The 17660-nt window shown below is 47.6% G+C and overlaps 1 protein-coding gene across 3 annotated transcripts in view; it reads left to right on the top strand.

The window, feature by feature from the left end:
• WDR26 (WD repeat domain 26) overlaps positions 1-17660 on the top strand; it is a 35628-nt gene that overhangs the window by 8995 nt on the left and 8973 nt on the right. For 2 of the 3 annotated variants that reach the window (XM_047848185.1, XM_047848184.1), the window contains exons 5-9: positions 3186-3283; positions 4631-4787; positions 9641-9779; positions 14168-14308; positions 17124-17243. In XM_047848185.1, the coding sequence (XP_047704141.1) occupies positions 3186-3283; positions 4631-4787; positions 9641-9779; positions 14168-14308; positions 17124-17243 (655 nt within the window). The remainder of the gene's footprint in view (positions 1-3185; positions 3284-4630; positions 4788-9640; positions 9780-14167; positions 14309-17123; positions 17244-17660) is intronic. The other variant, XM_047848186.1, reaches the window with a different exon arrangement.

The raw sequence follows: 17660 nt of genomic DNA, 5'->3' as shown, positions 1-17660 counted from the left end.
CGCACCTGAAGATGGCTGAACTCTTGGGCCGCGTTCGTCTGGATAAACTCGCTCACGTGTCCAAGCCGTTGTTGTCCTCACGGGAGGCTCTGGGATCAGCCACGCGAGAGGGTGAAAGAGGAAGCGCGTGCTGCCATTTCGTGGTCTTACGGGAAAGCCCTGTGGCACGACTGTCTGCGAAGACAGTGGGCAGCGAGGCTTCCGGTGCGAAGCGTCGGACATTTCTGTTCCCGCGTGCCCGTCGCGTCCCGGGCCCTTGCCAGGCGCCCCACTGGAGCCTCGCGTCAGTCGCGTGCGTGTCGGGGGGCCGTGGGGCTCGGATCCGGCCCCCCTCCCGGCCGCGCGCACGCTCTGGGCCGCGCCTTCAGGTGCCTTCTGTGCACGAGGCTCCCGCTTCCCCGCGCGTGTCTCTGGCCTGCGTGACGTCTTCGGGGTGTCTCCAGGGTGTGTCGGGTGAATGCTCACAGCAGAGCTCGCCGGTCCGCTTGCCCCCTCCCCCCACCCCCGCTCTCACTTTCTTGCCTCTGTAAACGGTAAGACCTTCTACCCACTCGTCCGAACAAAAAGCCCAAGGTTCATCCTTGCAGGTGTTTAACCCTTTCGCTCTGCTGTGTGTCGGCCCAACTCTAAAACCTACCCGATCTGTCCAGTTCTCTCCGTCTCCACCGTTTCCACCCTAGTTAGTCCACACCAGCTCTCCTAGACTATTCCCGTACCCAACTCATGAGTCCCACTGTATGTGTCCTTGCTCCTCTAATGGCACACGGTTCACGCAGCAGCTGGCTACATACAGAAGTAAAACCGTACATTAAGTCATTTCTCTCCCTGTCTTAAAATCCAGAATCTCTGCTTAAGCCCCCATGCTTGCTGGTCCTTCCCTGCCGTCTTTTCCTTGATCCATTCGCTCCAGTGACACGAATGTTTTTTCTGTTCCTTAACTTGCCAGGCCACTTACACTGCCTGTTCCCTCTATCTTAGATGCTCTTCCCCTGATCTTTTCGGAGGAGCTACTAGTTGCTAGGGTCCCAGCCCAAATACCCTCTCCTAAAACCACCCCCCAGGCGTTCTCTGTCACATCGCTGTGCTTCATGTTTTTCTTCATAGCAGTTTTTATTATAGGACAGGGCCCCAGCATCCAGGACAGCACTGACAGGTGATGAGTTTCCAGATACAAAATGATGGGTAAAAACGATGGACCCAGAGAGGCATAGGGTTCATTTTAGGGTTTTTGAGGAAAAGGAAACAACGTCAGAGAAGCGACGTAGCCAGTCCAGGATACAGCTAACACACCACCAAGAGCCGAGACCCAGACTCCGGCTTGACTGATTCCAGAGTCGCCGGTCCACACCCGCTGCCTCTGGAAATGGTGCTGCCGCTGGATGTCCTACGGTAGCTGACCGCTTCCTTCCTTCTGTTTACCTCTCCGACACGGGGTCTGGTTTCTGTGTCAGCTAAAGAACGTTCCCATGACGAGGTTTGTCTTGTCTGGTCACAGAACACGTAACTTTATCACATAGCCTTTATTCCAGAATGATCTTCATCCAGTGTGTCCCTTGAGTGTTTCACGTTAAGGAAATGGCCCAGAGATGGCCAGGTGTGGACTTGGCGTTCAGACCCGTGGTTTCTTCCTCTCACCCTCTCCTTCCTTTCAGTTACACTCTGTGGTTTCCCATAAACAGGTTCATTTGAACCCTTAAAGTGTAATGTGTATTTTCTTTTAATTTTTTTATTTTAGAGAGCAAGTCGGGGAGGGGCAGAGAGAGACTCCCGAGGGGGCTCCACACTGTCAGCGCAGAGGCCGATGCAAGGCTCGAACTCAGGAACCGTCAGATCATGACCTGAGTCAAAATCAAGTCGGACACTTAACCGACTGAGCCTCCCAGCAAAGTAAACAATTTTTCCATAAAATTACCGATGATAAATTTTACTCCCAAAGATTTATTTTAGAAACCAACATTTTTATGATATCTGGCTTTTTTTTATAGGGTATTTTGAGCCAAACTCCTCATGCTATTAAAGTAGCTAAGACACCGTATGCTAAATGGCAAGAGAGCGAGTAGGTCTGCTCCTGAGGATGAAGGGCCTAAGTTACTGGCTGCTAAGTACAGTTCGGAAGGAGAGGGGGCGGCACTCCTGTTAACTGGGAGGTCTCGGGGGTTTCTCTCATCATTCAGGAAGCTCTGCGTCCATACCAAGCAGTGGACTGAGTACTTCAAGTACTCCCTCTTATTTAATCCTTACTTCCCTATTTAGTGCCCTTTTTCCAAGTGAGAGGAACAGGTCAGAGAGCATCGTCCCAGAGTAAAAGCAGGAGGAGGGTCCTTCGCTAGGTCTGGTCGCTGTGTCCGAACCATGCCTTCGCTTCCCTGACTTTCAAAGCCCGTTCTCTTGAGAGGAGCCAGAGGCAGGTCAGGGTCCCACTTCCGCGGGGCCCTCCTGTGTTCTCCAGAATCCGTGACTTGAGCGTTCACACCTCCTTTGGCACTCACGGTGAGCCAGGAAACGGTTCCCAGGTTTCCCGCTTTGGGGGATCACGATACCTTTCACGGGATGACACAAGGGTGATTATCCAGTCGTTCCGTTTCTTGAGTGACGTCTGTGATCAGCTCTTGAAAGTGTGTTGTGGTTGAATTAACATCGTGTAAACTGAAGGGGTCTTTTGGAGTTTTGTTCTACCACTGAGGAGCAGCTGAGTTAGTGTAGTATTTAAGAGCAACGTTTGCAGCTAAACATGCCTGGGTTCACATCCCCTTCGTTTTTGCCTCTTACCTAAGCCAGTTCCTGAAGCTTTTCTGTGCCTTCCGTGCTTCGTCTGTACAAAGAACGCTAGCGCTTGCTTCATGCGGACTGCGGCGGGATCGCGGTGGGCGTTAAATCAAGTAGTGCGTGGAGCGCCTGGAGCAGAGCCGGGCGCACGGGGAGAGCTGCCCGTGTGCCCTGGTGGATTGTAATAATCTGCTAGTGGATGACACCATCGTAACAGTTACTGCACATGCTGCTGTCGTACTGTATTACGTTGTAGTAATCCTGCCCAGGTGCCAAGTTGTATTAGTGAATTGGGTCCACTGAAGAGATTTCTTCTTGATGAGTTTTTCTTAGTGAAAATATAATCAATATTTTCCAATTATGTTTAATCCGAAGCAAAGGGTTTGGTACTCACTGCTTTCTCTCTGTCGCATTTTTAGCTACCTGATGTGCAGCCATGCGGAAGACCTCCGGGCAAAAGCAGAATGGGAGGGCAAAGGAACGGCTTCCCGATCCAAACTGTTGGACAAACTTCAGAGTAAGAAGAGTCTTCGTTTTTGGTTTCTGTGTTTTCGCTTATGTTAGAAATAGATACTGAGAATTGATTAGGTAGCCTCGTGTCTAGACATACTCTTAGTGAGCAGTGAGCGGTAATGTAGGGAAGAAGGGAAAATCCATCACGAAGCCCTTTAAACCAGAGGTTTCCAGACGGGGCCCTGGAGTCTGGGAGGTAGCTCACATCCTCAGGAGCCGTGGGGGGCGTGGGGTGCGGGTCCCAGAGCAGCTCTCCTCGCGCCTGTGTTGCGCAGTCACGTTCCCGTTAAGATTTTCTTTGTGGGGGAAGTGCTGTGGTTCGAGAAAAAGGACATAAACCAGACCTTTAAATAACTGTTTTTCCTTTTTAAAGACTTTATTGTACTTTTTTTTTTTTTAAGTAAGTTCTACACCCAGCGTAGGGCTTGAACTCACGACCCCAAGATCAAGGGTCACGCGCTCCACCGGCTAAGCCAGCCAGGAGCCACCAAACTACAAGTGTTTCACATATTTTGTTGATTTCAATAGGAAGGCCCATATTTAATTGTTTTCCTCAATGTCGTAGGTAGCTTCCAAATTAGCAAAAGGGTTTTATTTTTGCCACAGTTTTATACATAAACGACATTTTTGCCCTCTTGGATTTTAAATCACTTTACTCTGTGTATTGCACGTTGAGGTGCAGGAGTAAACATCCTAGGAATCGGGAAACCGTGTGGTCCGGGAGGTGTGAGGCACGGAAGGATTGGAATAGATTGGTGTCTGCATCAAAACACCAGTCCCCCTCCGTCTCTAGATTTCTAGATTTCCCTGCACGTGCGGTGACACTTAGTTCCCTCGGGCGCATGGTCGTCTGTACATTTTCTTTCCATCACTGCCTTTTAGGGGGAGGGGGGTTGTTGGTGGTGGGTTTGTTTTTTGTTGTTGTTTTGCTTTTGCTTTTGTTTAGTTTTGGAAATTCACATACAAGTGAAAGCCCTCCTGGGGCACCTGGCCGGCTCAGTCAGGGAGCATGTGACCTCGACCTCGGGATCAAGGGTTTGAGCCCTCCTTTGGGCGTGGAGCCTAACTTAATAAATGAATAAAGTTTTTAAAAATTGTTTAAAAAAAAAATACAAGTTAAAGCCTTCCCGTCTGTCCCGTTTTGCGGCAGCGCCCCCGTAGCCGCTGACCAATACTGATGAAGCCCACATTCTGTCGCACCGCCCGCCACTGCTCTGTTCAGGGGGCCTGAATTATCGGGTCAGGGCCAGTGCAGCAGAGAGCGAGCAAATGTCTTCGATAAAAGGTTATACTGCCTTGGTGTTTTAACATTTACTTTTATTTCTTGTTTTAAAAATATCTTCTCCTGAAGCCTACTTACCGCCATCGGTGATGCTTCCCCCTCGGCGTTTACAGACTCTCCTGCGGCAGGCGGTGGAGCTACAAAGGGATCGGTGCCTATATCACAATACCAAACTTGATAATAACCTAGATTCTGTGTCTCTGCTCATAGATCATGTTTGCAGTAGGTAAGAGAACAACTTCTTATGTTCTGAAGTAGGCTAACATCTTACAGACTCAGTACGAACTTTGTTAAAATGTTTTCTTTTTTGGAGTTTTGTCCTGTCGCGGTGAACCCATTTGTCTCTGGTACCGCGTTCATGTTCACGAGTGGAGCTGGGATTACCGAGGCTGACGTTTCCAGAGAAACGTGCAGGTGTTTATGTAGTGACCCTCAGCTGGAGAGCGTGCTTTCCTCCTCTTGTCTGTGGGCGGGTCGCTGATCTTCCGTGTCCAGCCCTCCCGGTGAGGGCTTGTGAGTGGTGTCGGGTGGGGAGGCCACTGACCCTAGTGTTGGCCATCCTTGGAGGCCAGGACTCTCTTTCTGGATGCTGTCGCTATTTTAACAGTGGCCCCAATTATTTCCTGCCCATAAAGATCATGGAAATACTTTGTTCCTAATGGTAGGTCTGCTTTTTAGTAGAACCTGGCCCCTGAACTAAACATGGTTGGAGTAACAGGTGTTAACTTTCTGGTTTGGGTTTGTTGCTGTATCTGTCCAAATACGTAGTTTAACCTGTAGGGATTGAGCCTCCACTTTTGATATTAGGAGTATTTTGACTGAAACTGTCCCTACTATTTTAATGACGATCTCCAAATTAAAGCAGAGCTCGGGGCGCGTGGGTGGCTAGGTCAGTTAAGCGTCTGACTTCGGCTCAGGTCATGATCTCGCGGTTTGTGAGTTTGAGCCCTGCATCGGGCTCTGTGCTGACAGCTCAGAGCCTGGAGCCTGCTTCAGATTCTGTGTCTCCCCCTCTCTCTGCCCTTCCCATGCTCATGCTCTGTCTCTCTCTGTCTCTCGATAATAAATGTTAAAAAAAAAAAAAAAAAATTTTTTTTTTTTTTTTTTTTTTTTTTTTTAAAAGCTGAGCTCTAATTTTTAAGACACTGAAGAACAGGGGCGTCTGGGGGCTCAGTTGTGTAAGGCATCCACCTCCTGATCTCAGCTCAGGTCATGATCTCCCGGTTCGTGGGTTTGAGCCCCGCATTGGGCTCTGTTGCTGACCATGCAGATCCTGCTTGGGACTCTCTCTCCCTCTCTGCCCCTCCCCCACTCGCACACGTGTATTCTCTCTTTCTCTCTCTCAGTAAATAAGGTGCTAAAGAACGAATCTGGAAATATTTCAGGCTTCAGGAGGGAGACGATCTGGGTCTGGTGAACCAAACACGAACAGCTGTGCTGTGCGTGCCCAGTTTGTTTTGCCAAAGGCCCCTGCAGAACCCCTGGTGTGGGCAGGTGGGGCCAGAGTGCGGATGGCGACGGGCTTTGGGTCCAGGAACCCGAACGTTGGTGCGCGTGGTCCAGGCATGCACAGAGCGCTTTGTGTGTGGCTCGGTGTTGCCTCCCCTCCCCAGATGCAGTAGAAACAGGAGGCTGATGGTTGGCGTTCACCTAGCGGATAATGACTTGGTGTGTGTCTTAAGCTTGCTGAAAGTGATGGATTAGAGTCCTTTTCTTTTTTCCTGTTTTACTGTTTAATGTTGTTCTTTAACTTCGAATTTCTAAATCTTTCAATTGAAAAGAGGTAGGAGATTATAGTTAAAAAGCGGCATGGTTTCATCCTTCGCAGCTCCTGTGGGGAATGTGAGACCAGTGTTAAAACTAAGGCAGTTGTGAAGCCAGGCCTTTCTAAGATTTAACTTATTGCTGAATATTGCATGAATTTGTTGCTGGCAGAATGCTATTTGCGGTGGCCTTTATGGTTTAAGAGGTGTCGGTGGGTGAAGGGCTTGCCTTCCTGTGTGGAAACTCAAATCTATGAGCACGGGACCTGCGTTTTTCTTAATGTCTGTAGTAGGACCTGTGAAAGTAAATGGTGGAAAATGTTTAGTCTGACTTTGTCTTGCCCTCAGATCGGGGATCAGGCTCTTAGAACCTGCGTAGAAAGCACTCCTGAAGTTTTACGTGGGAGTGAAAGTTCATGCTTTTCAGAACTCACCGTCGACTGGAAGGTCTCCCCTGTAGTCTTTTAAAATCAAAATAAAACTTTGACTCTGCGCTTCCACTACTTACCATTGTGCACGCCACACGCACACACACCTGCCTCAGAGTCTGCTGCTTAAGATAATTCCCTGCTGTGCAGTCACACTGTCTGTGTCCTTCGCTCTTCAGATTTCTGCAGCCAGCACAGCCCCGTAACTGTTGCAGATGTTGGTGACGAACAGTTTCTTTTTTAAACCCAATGACTGCTTTGCAGACTCTTTGGTTTCACTGCTGGCTGCCGCTCGTTACCTGTGCTTTATTAACTGTGTTCCAGACAGTTTCTTTTGTCATCCCGCCTTCCTCCTCTGGGTTCTAACGGTGCCCGGGTCCAGGCAAGGGCTGCAGAATTCATCTCCTAAGCCTTGGGCCTTAATACAATTGTGCTTGTTGCTCGAGTATCTTAAATGCAGCACGTCCAAAGTGGACTTCCCTCTCCTCTTCCTGTCCCTGAAGAGTCTGCTCTTCCTCTTAACTTCCCTGTCTCAGTGAAGGGCTCCCGTCTGCCCAGATTCTCCCAGCCAGAACACTGGGAGTCAGCCTAGAGGGACATATTAGGGGTGCGTTTGAACGGCACCGGGGAGGGATGCGTCAGGCATAACGTTGGGATACACGTCTTTACGGTGAGCTGTTCCTTTGTTGCTGAACTAGGAGAGGAAAACCTGGATTTGATTTAATTCCTACTATTCCCCTCTCATCTAGAGGTCTTCAAATGAAATTTTGCTGTCTTTTATTACCTACTCTACTCCCTTGGGGAAATAAGATTAGCATTGGGACTAGAAAACTGTATTCTCATAAATTAAATCTTAGCATTGAAATCTAAATACCAGCTTTTCTTTCTTCTCTCTGGAGGACAGAGAATTGATTATGAATAAGTGAACGGGAACTTGTAGAAATCTTAATCAGCACTGAAGAGTTTTCTTTAGATCATGTATTATTTGTATCTGTGACAGTGAATGCCTATTTTTGGTTAAATTGGTGGGGTTTTTCACCAGCATCCAGTGGAAGGATGTTTCCATAGATAACTTTGTAAGTATTGAGTTTTTAGTAAAAGATTATTATGAAATATTTATAGAAACTTAAAATGTGAAGATTCAGTTTGATTAAAATGCTATACTATTCACTTTTACTTGGGAAGGTGCTATTTTTAACACCGTCTTAAATTTCTTTTTTAAGTTTTTTGAACATTTATTTATTTTTTGAGAGACAGAGCGAGCAGGGTGGGGGCAGAGAGAGAGCGACACAGAATCCCAAGCAGGCTCCAGGCTCCGAGCTGTCAGCACAGAGCCCTATCTGGGGGTCGAACCCATGAACTGTGAGATTATGACCTGAGCTGAAGTTGTACGCTCAATACACTGAGCCACCCAGGTGCCCCAACGCCATCTTAAATTTTAAATTTACTTGAAAACTAAGTCCTCAACTTTCACTTGTGTACATCTAAAATTAGGCTGTTAATAAACTGAGGGCTGTTTTTCAGAAATTATTTAACGATAAAAATAATGACAATTTAAATACTACTCTAATGACTGTCGGTAGTAGACTGGATGATTTGTGCCCTAAATTCTTACTATGAATTGGTCCTTTCTCAAGAACATTTTATTGCTCTGATTATAGAGCTGTCATTTCACTGATCATGGGATCAATCTTACCCATTTGAATTATTGTGTATTTTATGCCTAAATATAAAGTGTTTCTCGCTGAGTAAAAGACATCACTCTCAATTACTACCCATAAAGTGGGGGGGGGGGGGGGGGGGGGAAGCACTGTTGATATTGAAAGTACCTACTTGACTGGAATTTTATCCAACAGTGTCTTGAAAAATGCAACTTAAAAAATGATAATTGAAAGAAAACTGGTCTTGGGGAGTGAGCCATAGGTTTAAATCCTAATTCAGTTATCGGTCTGTGAGACTCGGTATTTGTCCTCTGAGCCTTACGAAGACGGAGATGTTTACTTGCCTTGCAAGCTGGTCTTGAGAAGTAGCAGTACTATATATAAAGTACGCAACAGTGCAGGGCATCTAGAAAGTGCCTACTAAATGTCAGCTGGTATCGATTATGTTTTAGATGTAGAATAACAGTTTAATATTAAAGCAACTTACAGTTTAAAAAGTTTAAAGCAGTTTAAAGCAGCCTGCCGGTAGTCAAGTGCTGCGGTAGGTGGTCATTGTGTGCAGATAAAGAGTGTTAACTTGGTTTTAAATCTAGATTACTCTTCAGGCTGGTGAATTGATAAAAATATATCTTTAGATTATAGATTCGTTGGGTAAAAAAATAGGGAAAACCATTTTTCCAGACAGACTTAGGTCATCAAGTCACAGGGATGAGCAGTACAGCACAGGTAACGCAGTCCGTGTATAACACACCTGTTGCGGTGATAACAATGGTTGAGGCACCGCCACACGCCTGAAAGACATTTACTATCATCATGTCAGGTGTACTCGAGTTAAGAAAAGTTTCTCCACTAATGTGTAACTGTTTTATAATCTTACAGAGACCGTTACAGGGCCGTACTGCCCCCAACGCAGTCACTAATTTATATGTGACCACTTAAACGTAAAGAAACTAAAATTAAAACTCAAGTTCCTCAGCTATGCCAGCCGCATGTCACGCGGCCGGGAGCCCCAAGTGGCCAGGCTCCGCGACTGGTGGGCTGGGTCCAGAGCCTTGCCAGGTTAGCTCAGGAAGCTGTCCGAGGTGCTGCCATGAATCTCCAGATTTATAAGGACATCGGTATCTCGTTTGTAAAGTTTCTGATCTCCACGCGGTTCTATCGCTTTTTCGTTGTTCTCATTCTCCTCTGCTTTGAACGAAGAATTACTTGTGGACCTCTCTGTTTCAGGAGACAGTTCCCGTGTTACACTCAGCAGATCCTTACGGAGCATTGTAATGAAGTGTGGTTCTGTAAATTCTCGAACGATGGCACTAAACTAGCAACAGGATCAAAAGATACGACCGTTATCATATGGCACGTTGATCTGGTAGGTACTTTGCTGCAGGGGGGTTTAGATGACAAAAAGGTAATCAGTGATCGAATCGACTGATTGTCAGTGAAGTGTATACACGTAAATGAGTTCTAAGCATTCTCCTGCCGTTCTGGTCACGTCTTCCCTCTTGCTGTGCTGTCTAGATGATGCGCGTACACCAACACTGCGTGCGCGTTACGTGCCGGCACTGAGTCCGTGCACGCGAGATCTGGCTTCATCCTCTGCCCACACCTGTTGCTTCCGTGTGAGGAAACTGAGGTGAAAGTTAAGTGCCCAGGCTCTCAGAGCTCGTAAGTGGCGGAGTTAGGCTCAGATCCAGGAAGGGTTTCACTCCAGACCCACTGCTCTCAATGCCCCCTGCCGGTTTGTGTGCTAATATTTGATTTCCGGATTGGTACGGCATCCACTGTGTCACAAGTTAGGAGAAGACTTGTTACCATTTTGCCTTCCGAATCTCTTTTTTTAATTTAATTATTTTTGAGAGAGAAAGCGCACAAGTCAGGGAGGGGCAGAGAGAGAGGGAGAGAGAATCCCAGGCAGGCTCTGCGCTGTCAGTGCAGTCTGACACGGGACTTGAACTCATAAATCGTGAGATCAGGACCTGAGCCGAAATCCAGAGTTGGATGCTTAACTGACGGGGCCACCCGGGTGCCTTTAGAAGGAAATATCTAAAAAAAAAAGAATCAGGGGTGCCTGACTGGCTCAGTCCGTAGCACGTGCAACTCTTGATCTCAGGGTTGTGAGTTCAAGCCCTGTGTTGGGCTTGGAGTTTATTACTTTAAAACAAAATCAAATTGGAGAACACACCTCGAGATTTGTTTACCTACTATGTGCTGTGAATGATGAAAGGTAAACAAGGCCTACCCTTTGCGATAAAGCAGGCGTTCTCGTTTTGTACCATGTACTACTCTGGAGGGACCCCCCCCCCCCCCATAACATTTTTAAATGCATAAACCAGAACATATAGGGAGCCCAAGTATGCTGAAATAGAGTTGTCAAGATAGTATAGAAACAGATACAGTATAATAACATGGTGCTTTTTTATTAATGCATTAAACAACAAGTTCTAGCAAGAGAGCTAACAAGTATCAGATTTGAAGTGATGGGCGTCAGTGTTTCAAGATACCTGCAACAAGTAACGTGCTGTGAAAATGTTTGAGATTTCTGTTAACCGTCACCTTATCCTTCCTAATACTCAGTATGTGAATGCCCCTCGTGTATCACCTGATGCCGCCTTGTTAATTGCCTTCATTCAAGATTGAAGGAAATACTGAATTTTGGCCTGCGGTTAGTGAAAATAAAGATATGCACTTGTCCCATTCAAGTTCAGAGACCCCCGTTTCCGTTCCTGAATGACTCCTTGCAGACCACACAGGTGAAGGAAGTTTCATGCAATATGTACAAAGGGTCACAAGAGCGCAGGCCCGCCGCTCAGGTGAGCGCACCTAGTCTGACCTTGATGTGCACACCATCAAGGGAGACAGGAAGGGGCATTTTGGGGCGAGAGGGACCTTACCTTGCCCTCCCCCACCTTCAAGTAAGAGAATAGGGTGAGTCAGGCAAAGAGTGGGAAATCAGATTAGGAGAATAGCGTGGGGTCTAGTCTCGGCCTTTGAGTGCCATTCCAAGGAGTCGCATTTCAGCAGTTATTTGCAACATGTCTGGAAAGAAAGCATATCAGACTGTGCTTTATTATGTTTTCTGTTGGCAACGATGTGTAGCGGTTCCCACCGTTTGGCACCTATTTTCTGAGCACGTGCTGTATGCGAGGCCTTCTTGCCAGCTCATGGTCACACAGTGTGACTGTTCTACACTGGGTGCTACAGGGCCTCAAAGAAGAAACCCCCTTGGAGCTGGAGAGCAAGGGCAGAGTAAGACAAGTAAGTCTTCGGAGAAGGAGGAGTAAACGGTTACTTAGACAAGCTAGTTACTGCTGGCCCCCAGGTACAGGAGGACATGGCTGGCATCCGGGCAGTTCCGGGAAGAGGCTACGCTGCGGACTAGGAGACGAGGCTCATGATGTACGGAGCAGCCAGTCGAGGAGGATCTTGTACACTTTGCTGGGGACTTCGGGCCTTCATGCTGGTATCGCCCAGGGTGCTGTTGCCAGGCCAGGAGTTCCACGTGAAGGGCTTTTGTAGCCAGAGTAGCTTGGGACATGCAGAATTCGTGCTTTTGTTCCAATTTGAAATGCAGTGGATTTTAGAGTTTAGCACGATGGTATTCTATGTCAAGTACTGTCTGAAAAACCTGTAAGAAAGTTGGTGATCTTCCTGAGTGTGTGTGTGTGTGTTTTAATAGATAGAAAAAAGAATACGTAGGGACCTTTGAGGTTTGAGTTGGTGTGATTCCAGTGCCTAATTTCTTTTGACAGGTTTTCTTACCTTTGCCCCCCAAAAAACATTTTACTCATTTCCCCACCCAAAATCTAAAGCAGAGTTCAGTGGATTCCATGAACATCATATTTCCACTTGAAACAGGTTAGTATAGAGACGCCGTGCTCGCAATGACCTAGTATTAATATCCCCATTGATGTTTTGCGCTTTTTTTTTTTTTTTCAGGATGAATTAATGTGCATGAAACAATTCGTTTTCTAGTTACATACTTCTAAAGTAGTTTGTCATCAGTTTAGAAGTGAATCTTTGGGTAGATACGAAGGACCGCATGAATGAGAGTTTCTTGCTGGAAGATCCTGAGCCGGTCCAAAAGCCTAGACTTCCCTGTTAAATTATGCCGGAGACTCTCTGTTTTTGTGCAGATCCCCACGCCTGTCAGCCTTCTCCCAGAGAGGAATCACAGGCAGTTGTAGTGTTACCTTCCCTAGTTAGTTTTGTCGGACAACGGCGGTTTGGACAAGGCGATTGAATAAATGCTAGACTTAGGGTCCAGTGAAGAAACAAAGTACATTAGACACGTCCATTTGTCAGTTACATTTCTGGAAAAATCTCCCAACCTATTTTTATCGGAGTAGTTTATCAGACCCATCCCTAACTACTTTTGGGCCCTCGCCGTTGGAATCCTGCAGGCTTGATACTGGTCTCTATCGTTGACCAAACCTAAAACTGAACTCCTTGCTTCCTGCCCCCGTTTCCTGTTCCCACAACAAAAATGTACAGGTCATCCCATTCTGTTGTGTGTGACCTCTTTCGGTCCAGACTTTTGTTTGGATGGCCTGTCTTAACTGTTAATGGCTGTGGTGTCAGCTCTTTATGAGTGTATGTTTCCTATGTCCGTTCATTCAGACTCACCTTCCACGTCCTCCTCGAGCCAGATGTCACGTCCCATAGCCCCCGGTTTAAAACTTGTCGGCGGCGGCTCTCCTCTCACCCGTGGCCCGAAGTGCAGGTGCCCACTCTTCAGCCCTGTCACTCGCCACCTCCCCTCTCACGGCGCAGTCCCTTCCACACGGCTCACGCTAGGGCCCGGGCAGGGGCAGGCCTTGCACATTCACAGACTTTGCGTCCTTCCCTGTACCGTGGGGGCGAGGGGGGGTGGTAACCTTGGAGACTGATGAGGGTTACACGAGGCGCTGTTGCCAAACGGTGCCCGTCCTGCCCAGCCACAGCCAGAAGCTCAGAAGACCGTAGCCACTCTTCAGTTGTCACACAGAGAGGTGGCGGCTCCGCTCACGCGCGTGGACTCAGAGGAGACTTGTCCACGGTCGTGACGGCATTAGCTATATAGTAGCCAGAAACATGGAAACAGTCCCGTGTTGGTCAGCTGACAAGTGGGTGTACACGGGGTCTGACGTGTCCACAAATGGAGGATTTATCAGGGAGAAGGAACAGAATGCTGACCCCAGCTGCAACACAGATGGGCTCTGGAAGCACCACGCAGACGCACAGAGTGAGAGAGGCCGATCGCAGAGGACGCCATATTGGATGGCTCCAACTTGTACGGAACGTCCAGAATAGGCAGATCCAGAGAGACAGGAGTGGCTGCCAGGGCAGGCGGGTGGGGGCAGTAACGGCCAATGAGTACGGGGCTTCTTTGTGAGGCCACAGAATGTTCTAGATTCACTAGGTCCTATACTTTGAGAGGGTGGTACCTAAGTCGTGTCTCAAGAAAACAGTTTTCAAAAATGAAAAGGTAGCCGTGACGACACCTGCTTTCGGTGTCCCCGAGAGCATCACCAGGTAACGGCCTGTGCCCTTATGTTGGCCTCTGGCACACGGGGCCTGGTGCGTGGTGGATGCTTACTGGATGTTGCCGTGTGGACGTGTCTTTTATGAAGCAAGCTGTTTGGGGTTCGGCTGGGAGCTTGGTGAAATCTGTGAAAACTTCCTCGGAGTGAATTACGTTCTCAGAGTATACCCTCGCAGCTCTTTGAAGTAGGACATGGACTCTGGGGACTCTAACCGAGTGGCCTCTTTCCCCCTTAGGACACACACCTGCTAAAACTGCTTAAGACGTTAGAAGGACACGCGTACGGCGTTTCTTACATTGCGTGGAGTCCGGATGACAACTATCTTGTTGCGTGTGGCCCAGACGACTGCTCTGAACTCTGGCTCTGGAACGTACAGGTGAGCGCGTTCCGTCCCTGCTTCGGCCCTTAAGGAAAGCCGTTCCGCACGTCCACACACTCGAAGCTTGACTGTCCCGTAGAGCAGAGCCATTCGGCCCCCTTGGCAAAGAGAATCCGTCGGGTGGAGCCCAGGTGTCCGAATGTATAAAGCTAAATATCATGCTGAGCGTCCTAGAGTTTTGAAAAGAAAGAGGAATGAGTATTTTCAGGGATGGCGGACTTGACGCTGTTGACTGCGGGACTCTCCCCGCCCGCCCCAGAGGATGCCCTGCGGTTTCATAGTTTGATGTACGCGGAACTGCCACGTGACAGCCTCCCTGCGGGGCTAGACTTCTCACCTGGCGGCCACACCATTGTCCCCTGGCCTGTGTTTGGCGTTCTCATCTAATCTGGGAAACAAAGGAAGTTTCAGCTCTTAGTAGTAAGCGCTCTGTTACTGGCTCTAAATGAAAACTTGGCCTTTATCTAGGGTCCCATTTTTTTAAAAATTAGCATTAAGTTCCCGCCATTAATTTTGTACTATGTTTGGGAAACCTTATAGTTACAATTTGAGGCTTGTTTTGGTTTTTTTAACTTCCTTCTGCAAGATGGCTGATTCGATGCCGTTCTTTTCACTTTCCTGACGCGAGGCCAGAACGTGGTCCAGGCTGTGGTTTGAATGCAAAAATGCGAGTCGATGAGCTAGGCCTGGGAGTCCGGGGGCCTAGAAGTGAGTTGGTTTTTACTGAGAGAGTGGAGCTCAAACTCTGCAGAAGTGTGCACAGGGGGTACCCCTGAAGGTGACCGGCCACACTCTCGCTCTGCTGCTGCCCCAGGCGGTTCTGTCACTGCTCACTTGCTGTTCGTGTGTGAGACCCCGCTTTCTTAAGGAAAACGTTCAAAAGTGGAGGAATACAGCGGTGACCCGGGCCCAGCACCCTGGATTCGGCAGTTAGCATTCCGTACATTCTGTGTGGACACGTGTGTGCTCACGCATGAGGACGTGCATACACACTCACATAGACCTCCACATCCAAAACGTTTGGAAGGAAATAACACGTAGGATGTTTTATCCCAAATATTTAGGCACGTACCCGCTACAAAATAACGTTCTCCCATATAACACGCGCTCCCGTCTTAACCTGACGTTAGCTATAATTAATCCTCTAATGTCTAACATTCGTTTCATGATCAGACACGCCCAGTGCCCTGCTAGTGTCTTCGTGCCATTTTTATCAAACCAGCGTACACACAGCGTGTGTTCGGGATCCCGTTCAGGGAGCGGCAAGGCACAGGAGAGTCCGTGGCTTTCTCAGCCAAACAGGCCTGAAGTGAATCTCCCCTAAAAGACCAAAGGGGTTTTTTCCGTCAAAGCTGTTTTCCCCCGTTCAAAGGAAGACCTGTGTCGTCATAACTCTACAGTGGTAGACTCAGGATTTATGGTGGCCACAGTCTTCCTGTGGGTCAGTTTTGAGTTTCTAGACAGTTACACGATGTTCTAGCTCGCCTGTTTGCTTGTGTGTTACTCGATGGGCCTGTTACGTAGTCCATTTTCACCTTATTCCTTTATATTTTTAGGTTGTTTCGTAATTACATACTCATATACGTGCTGTCCTGAGCGTAACAGAAGAAAAGACCATTTCTGCCTACAGAAATGTGTACTAACGTGTTTGTGACAGGAAGTGTGGAGGATTTAGCTGTTGCGTGTGTACTTGTGGTTCTAAACTGTTTCTCTCTAGCAACCCAAAAAGATAAGTAGGTGAGAGCAATTAACAATACGGGGGAAGGTTTTAACGGTGCTGGACCAGGGAAAATCAGGGAGACTTCTGGTTTTCTAGTTTAGTGTCCTCTTTGCTTTTATTACTTGGCCCCGTTTCCTGATCCTACACTTTGTTTTCACTGTTTTCTTTTTACTTTCGATTACCCATTTCTCACAGGAAAATTATGCCCATGTACTTTTTATTACATCAAGGGCAGCTAATCTCTCTCAGAGCCTTTCTAATCCATGAACAAAATGGAATCGAGACTAGATTAAATGGTATGTGCCTACCTTCTAAGTTGAATAACCTAAAAAAAATGAGAGGAGGATGTTTCAGTTTTGTAACCACTAAACAGTCTTTCGTAGTCGGGAATACTTTAAAGTGGCTACGCCAAACAGTACGAAAGTTCTTCTTTTCTGAGACTTTTAGTTGAGATAAAATTAGATATCGGAGTGCCTGCGTGGCACAGTCAGTTAAGCGTTTGACTCTTGATTTTGGCTCAGGTCATGATCTCACGGTTTGTGGGTTTGAGCCCCGTGTCGGGCTCTGCGCTGACAGCGTAGAGCCTGCTTGGGATTCACGCACACATGCTCTCTCTCTAAATAAATAAACTTAAAAAAATTAGATATCAGAGAAATAATTTTCCTTTCTCTCTTCCCATCTTCCCTACTACATTTTGAGCATCTTGAGTATAAAATTTGACATAATGTAGAACACCCCTGCCCTAGTTCCAGGGCACAGTTTTTCAATCTATTACTCATGTTCTTGAGGAATTGCTAATGGCATTAACTGCAATTTTAGAATAAATCTGTAAAGGACTATGGGGTGAGGAGAAGTGGGAACTCAGAAGGAACAGGCCTGCAGGCTGAGCTTTTCACCACATTCTTAATTTCTCTTTGAGGCTGCGGTGTTTTTGTTTGTTCGTTTGCTTTTTATGAGGCTGGTGAAAATAGTTCATTTCTCCAGTTAGGAGGACTAAACTAACCAGATAGCCCAGTCACTGTTGGCTTTTCTTTATACATTCCCTTTAGAAGAATATCTGAAGGTCTTATCCACAGTTTTATTCCTCTGTAGACGGGAGAGCTAAGGACAAAAATGAGCCAGTCTCACGAGGACAGTTTAACAAGTGTGGCTTGGAATCCAGACGGAAAACGCTTTGTGACCGGAGGCCAGCGCGGCCAGTTCTATCAGTGTGTGAGTATGTCGTGCGCCTCTCCACGCCTCTGCTCTTCGTTGTGTTTAAATAGTTCGTTTGCCGGGGCGCCTGGGGGGCCCAGTTGGGTAAGCGTCCGACTTCGGCTCAGGTCGTGATCTCACAGTTCGTGGGTTCGAGCCCCACGTCGGGCTCTGTGCTGACGGCTCGGGGACCGGAGCCTGCTTCCGATTCTGTGTCTCCCTGTCTCTCTGCCCCTCCTGTACTCATGCTCTGTCTGTCTGTCTGTCTGTCTGTCTCTCTCTCTCTCTCTCTCTCAAAAATGAATAAACGTTAAAAAAAAAAAGTTTAAAATAGTCGCTTGCCTTAGTATCTCGTATAAGACACGTCCCGCGAAGACCCGCTTCGCGCTCGTTCTGAACGAGCAGAGTGTGCAGAACTGTCTGTTCTCCTTCTTA

Source organism: Prionailurus viverrinus, unplaced genomic scaffold (genome assembly GCF_022837055.1).
Source record: "Prionailurus viverrinus isolate Anna unplaced genomic scaffold, UM_Priviv_1.0 scaffold_53, whole genome shotgun sequence".
Classification (NCBI taxonomy): Eukaryota; Metazoa; Chordata; class Mammalia; order Carnivora; family Felidae; genus Prionailurus; species Prionailurus viverrinus.
The sequence above is the reverse complement of the archived record's forward strand: the minus strand, read 5'-3'. Positions and strand labels throughout refer to the sequence as shown.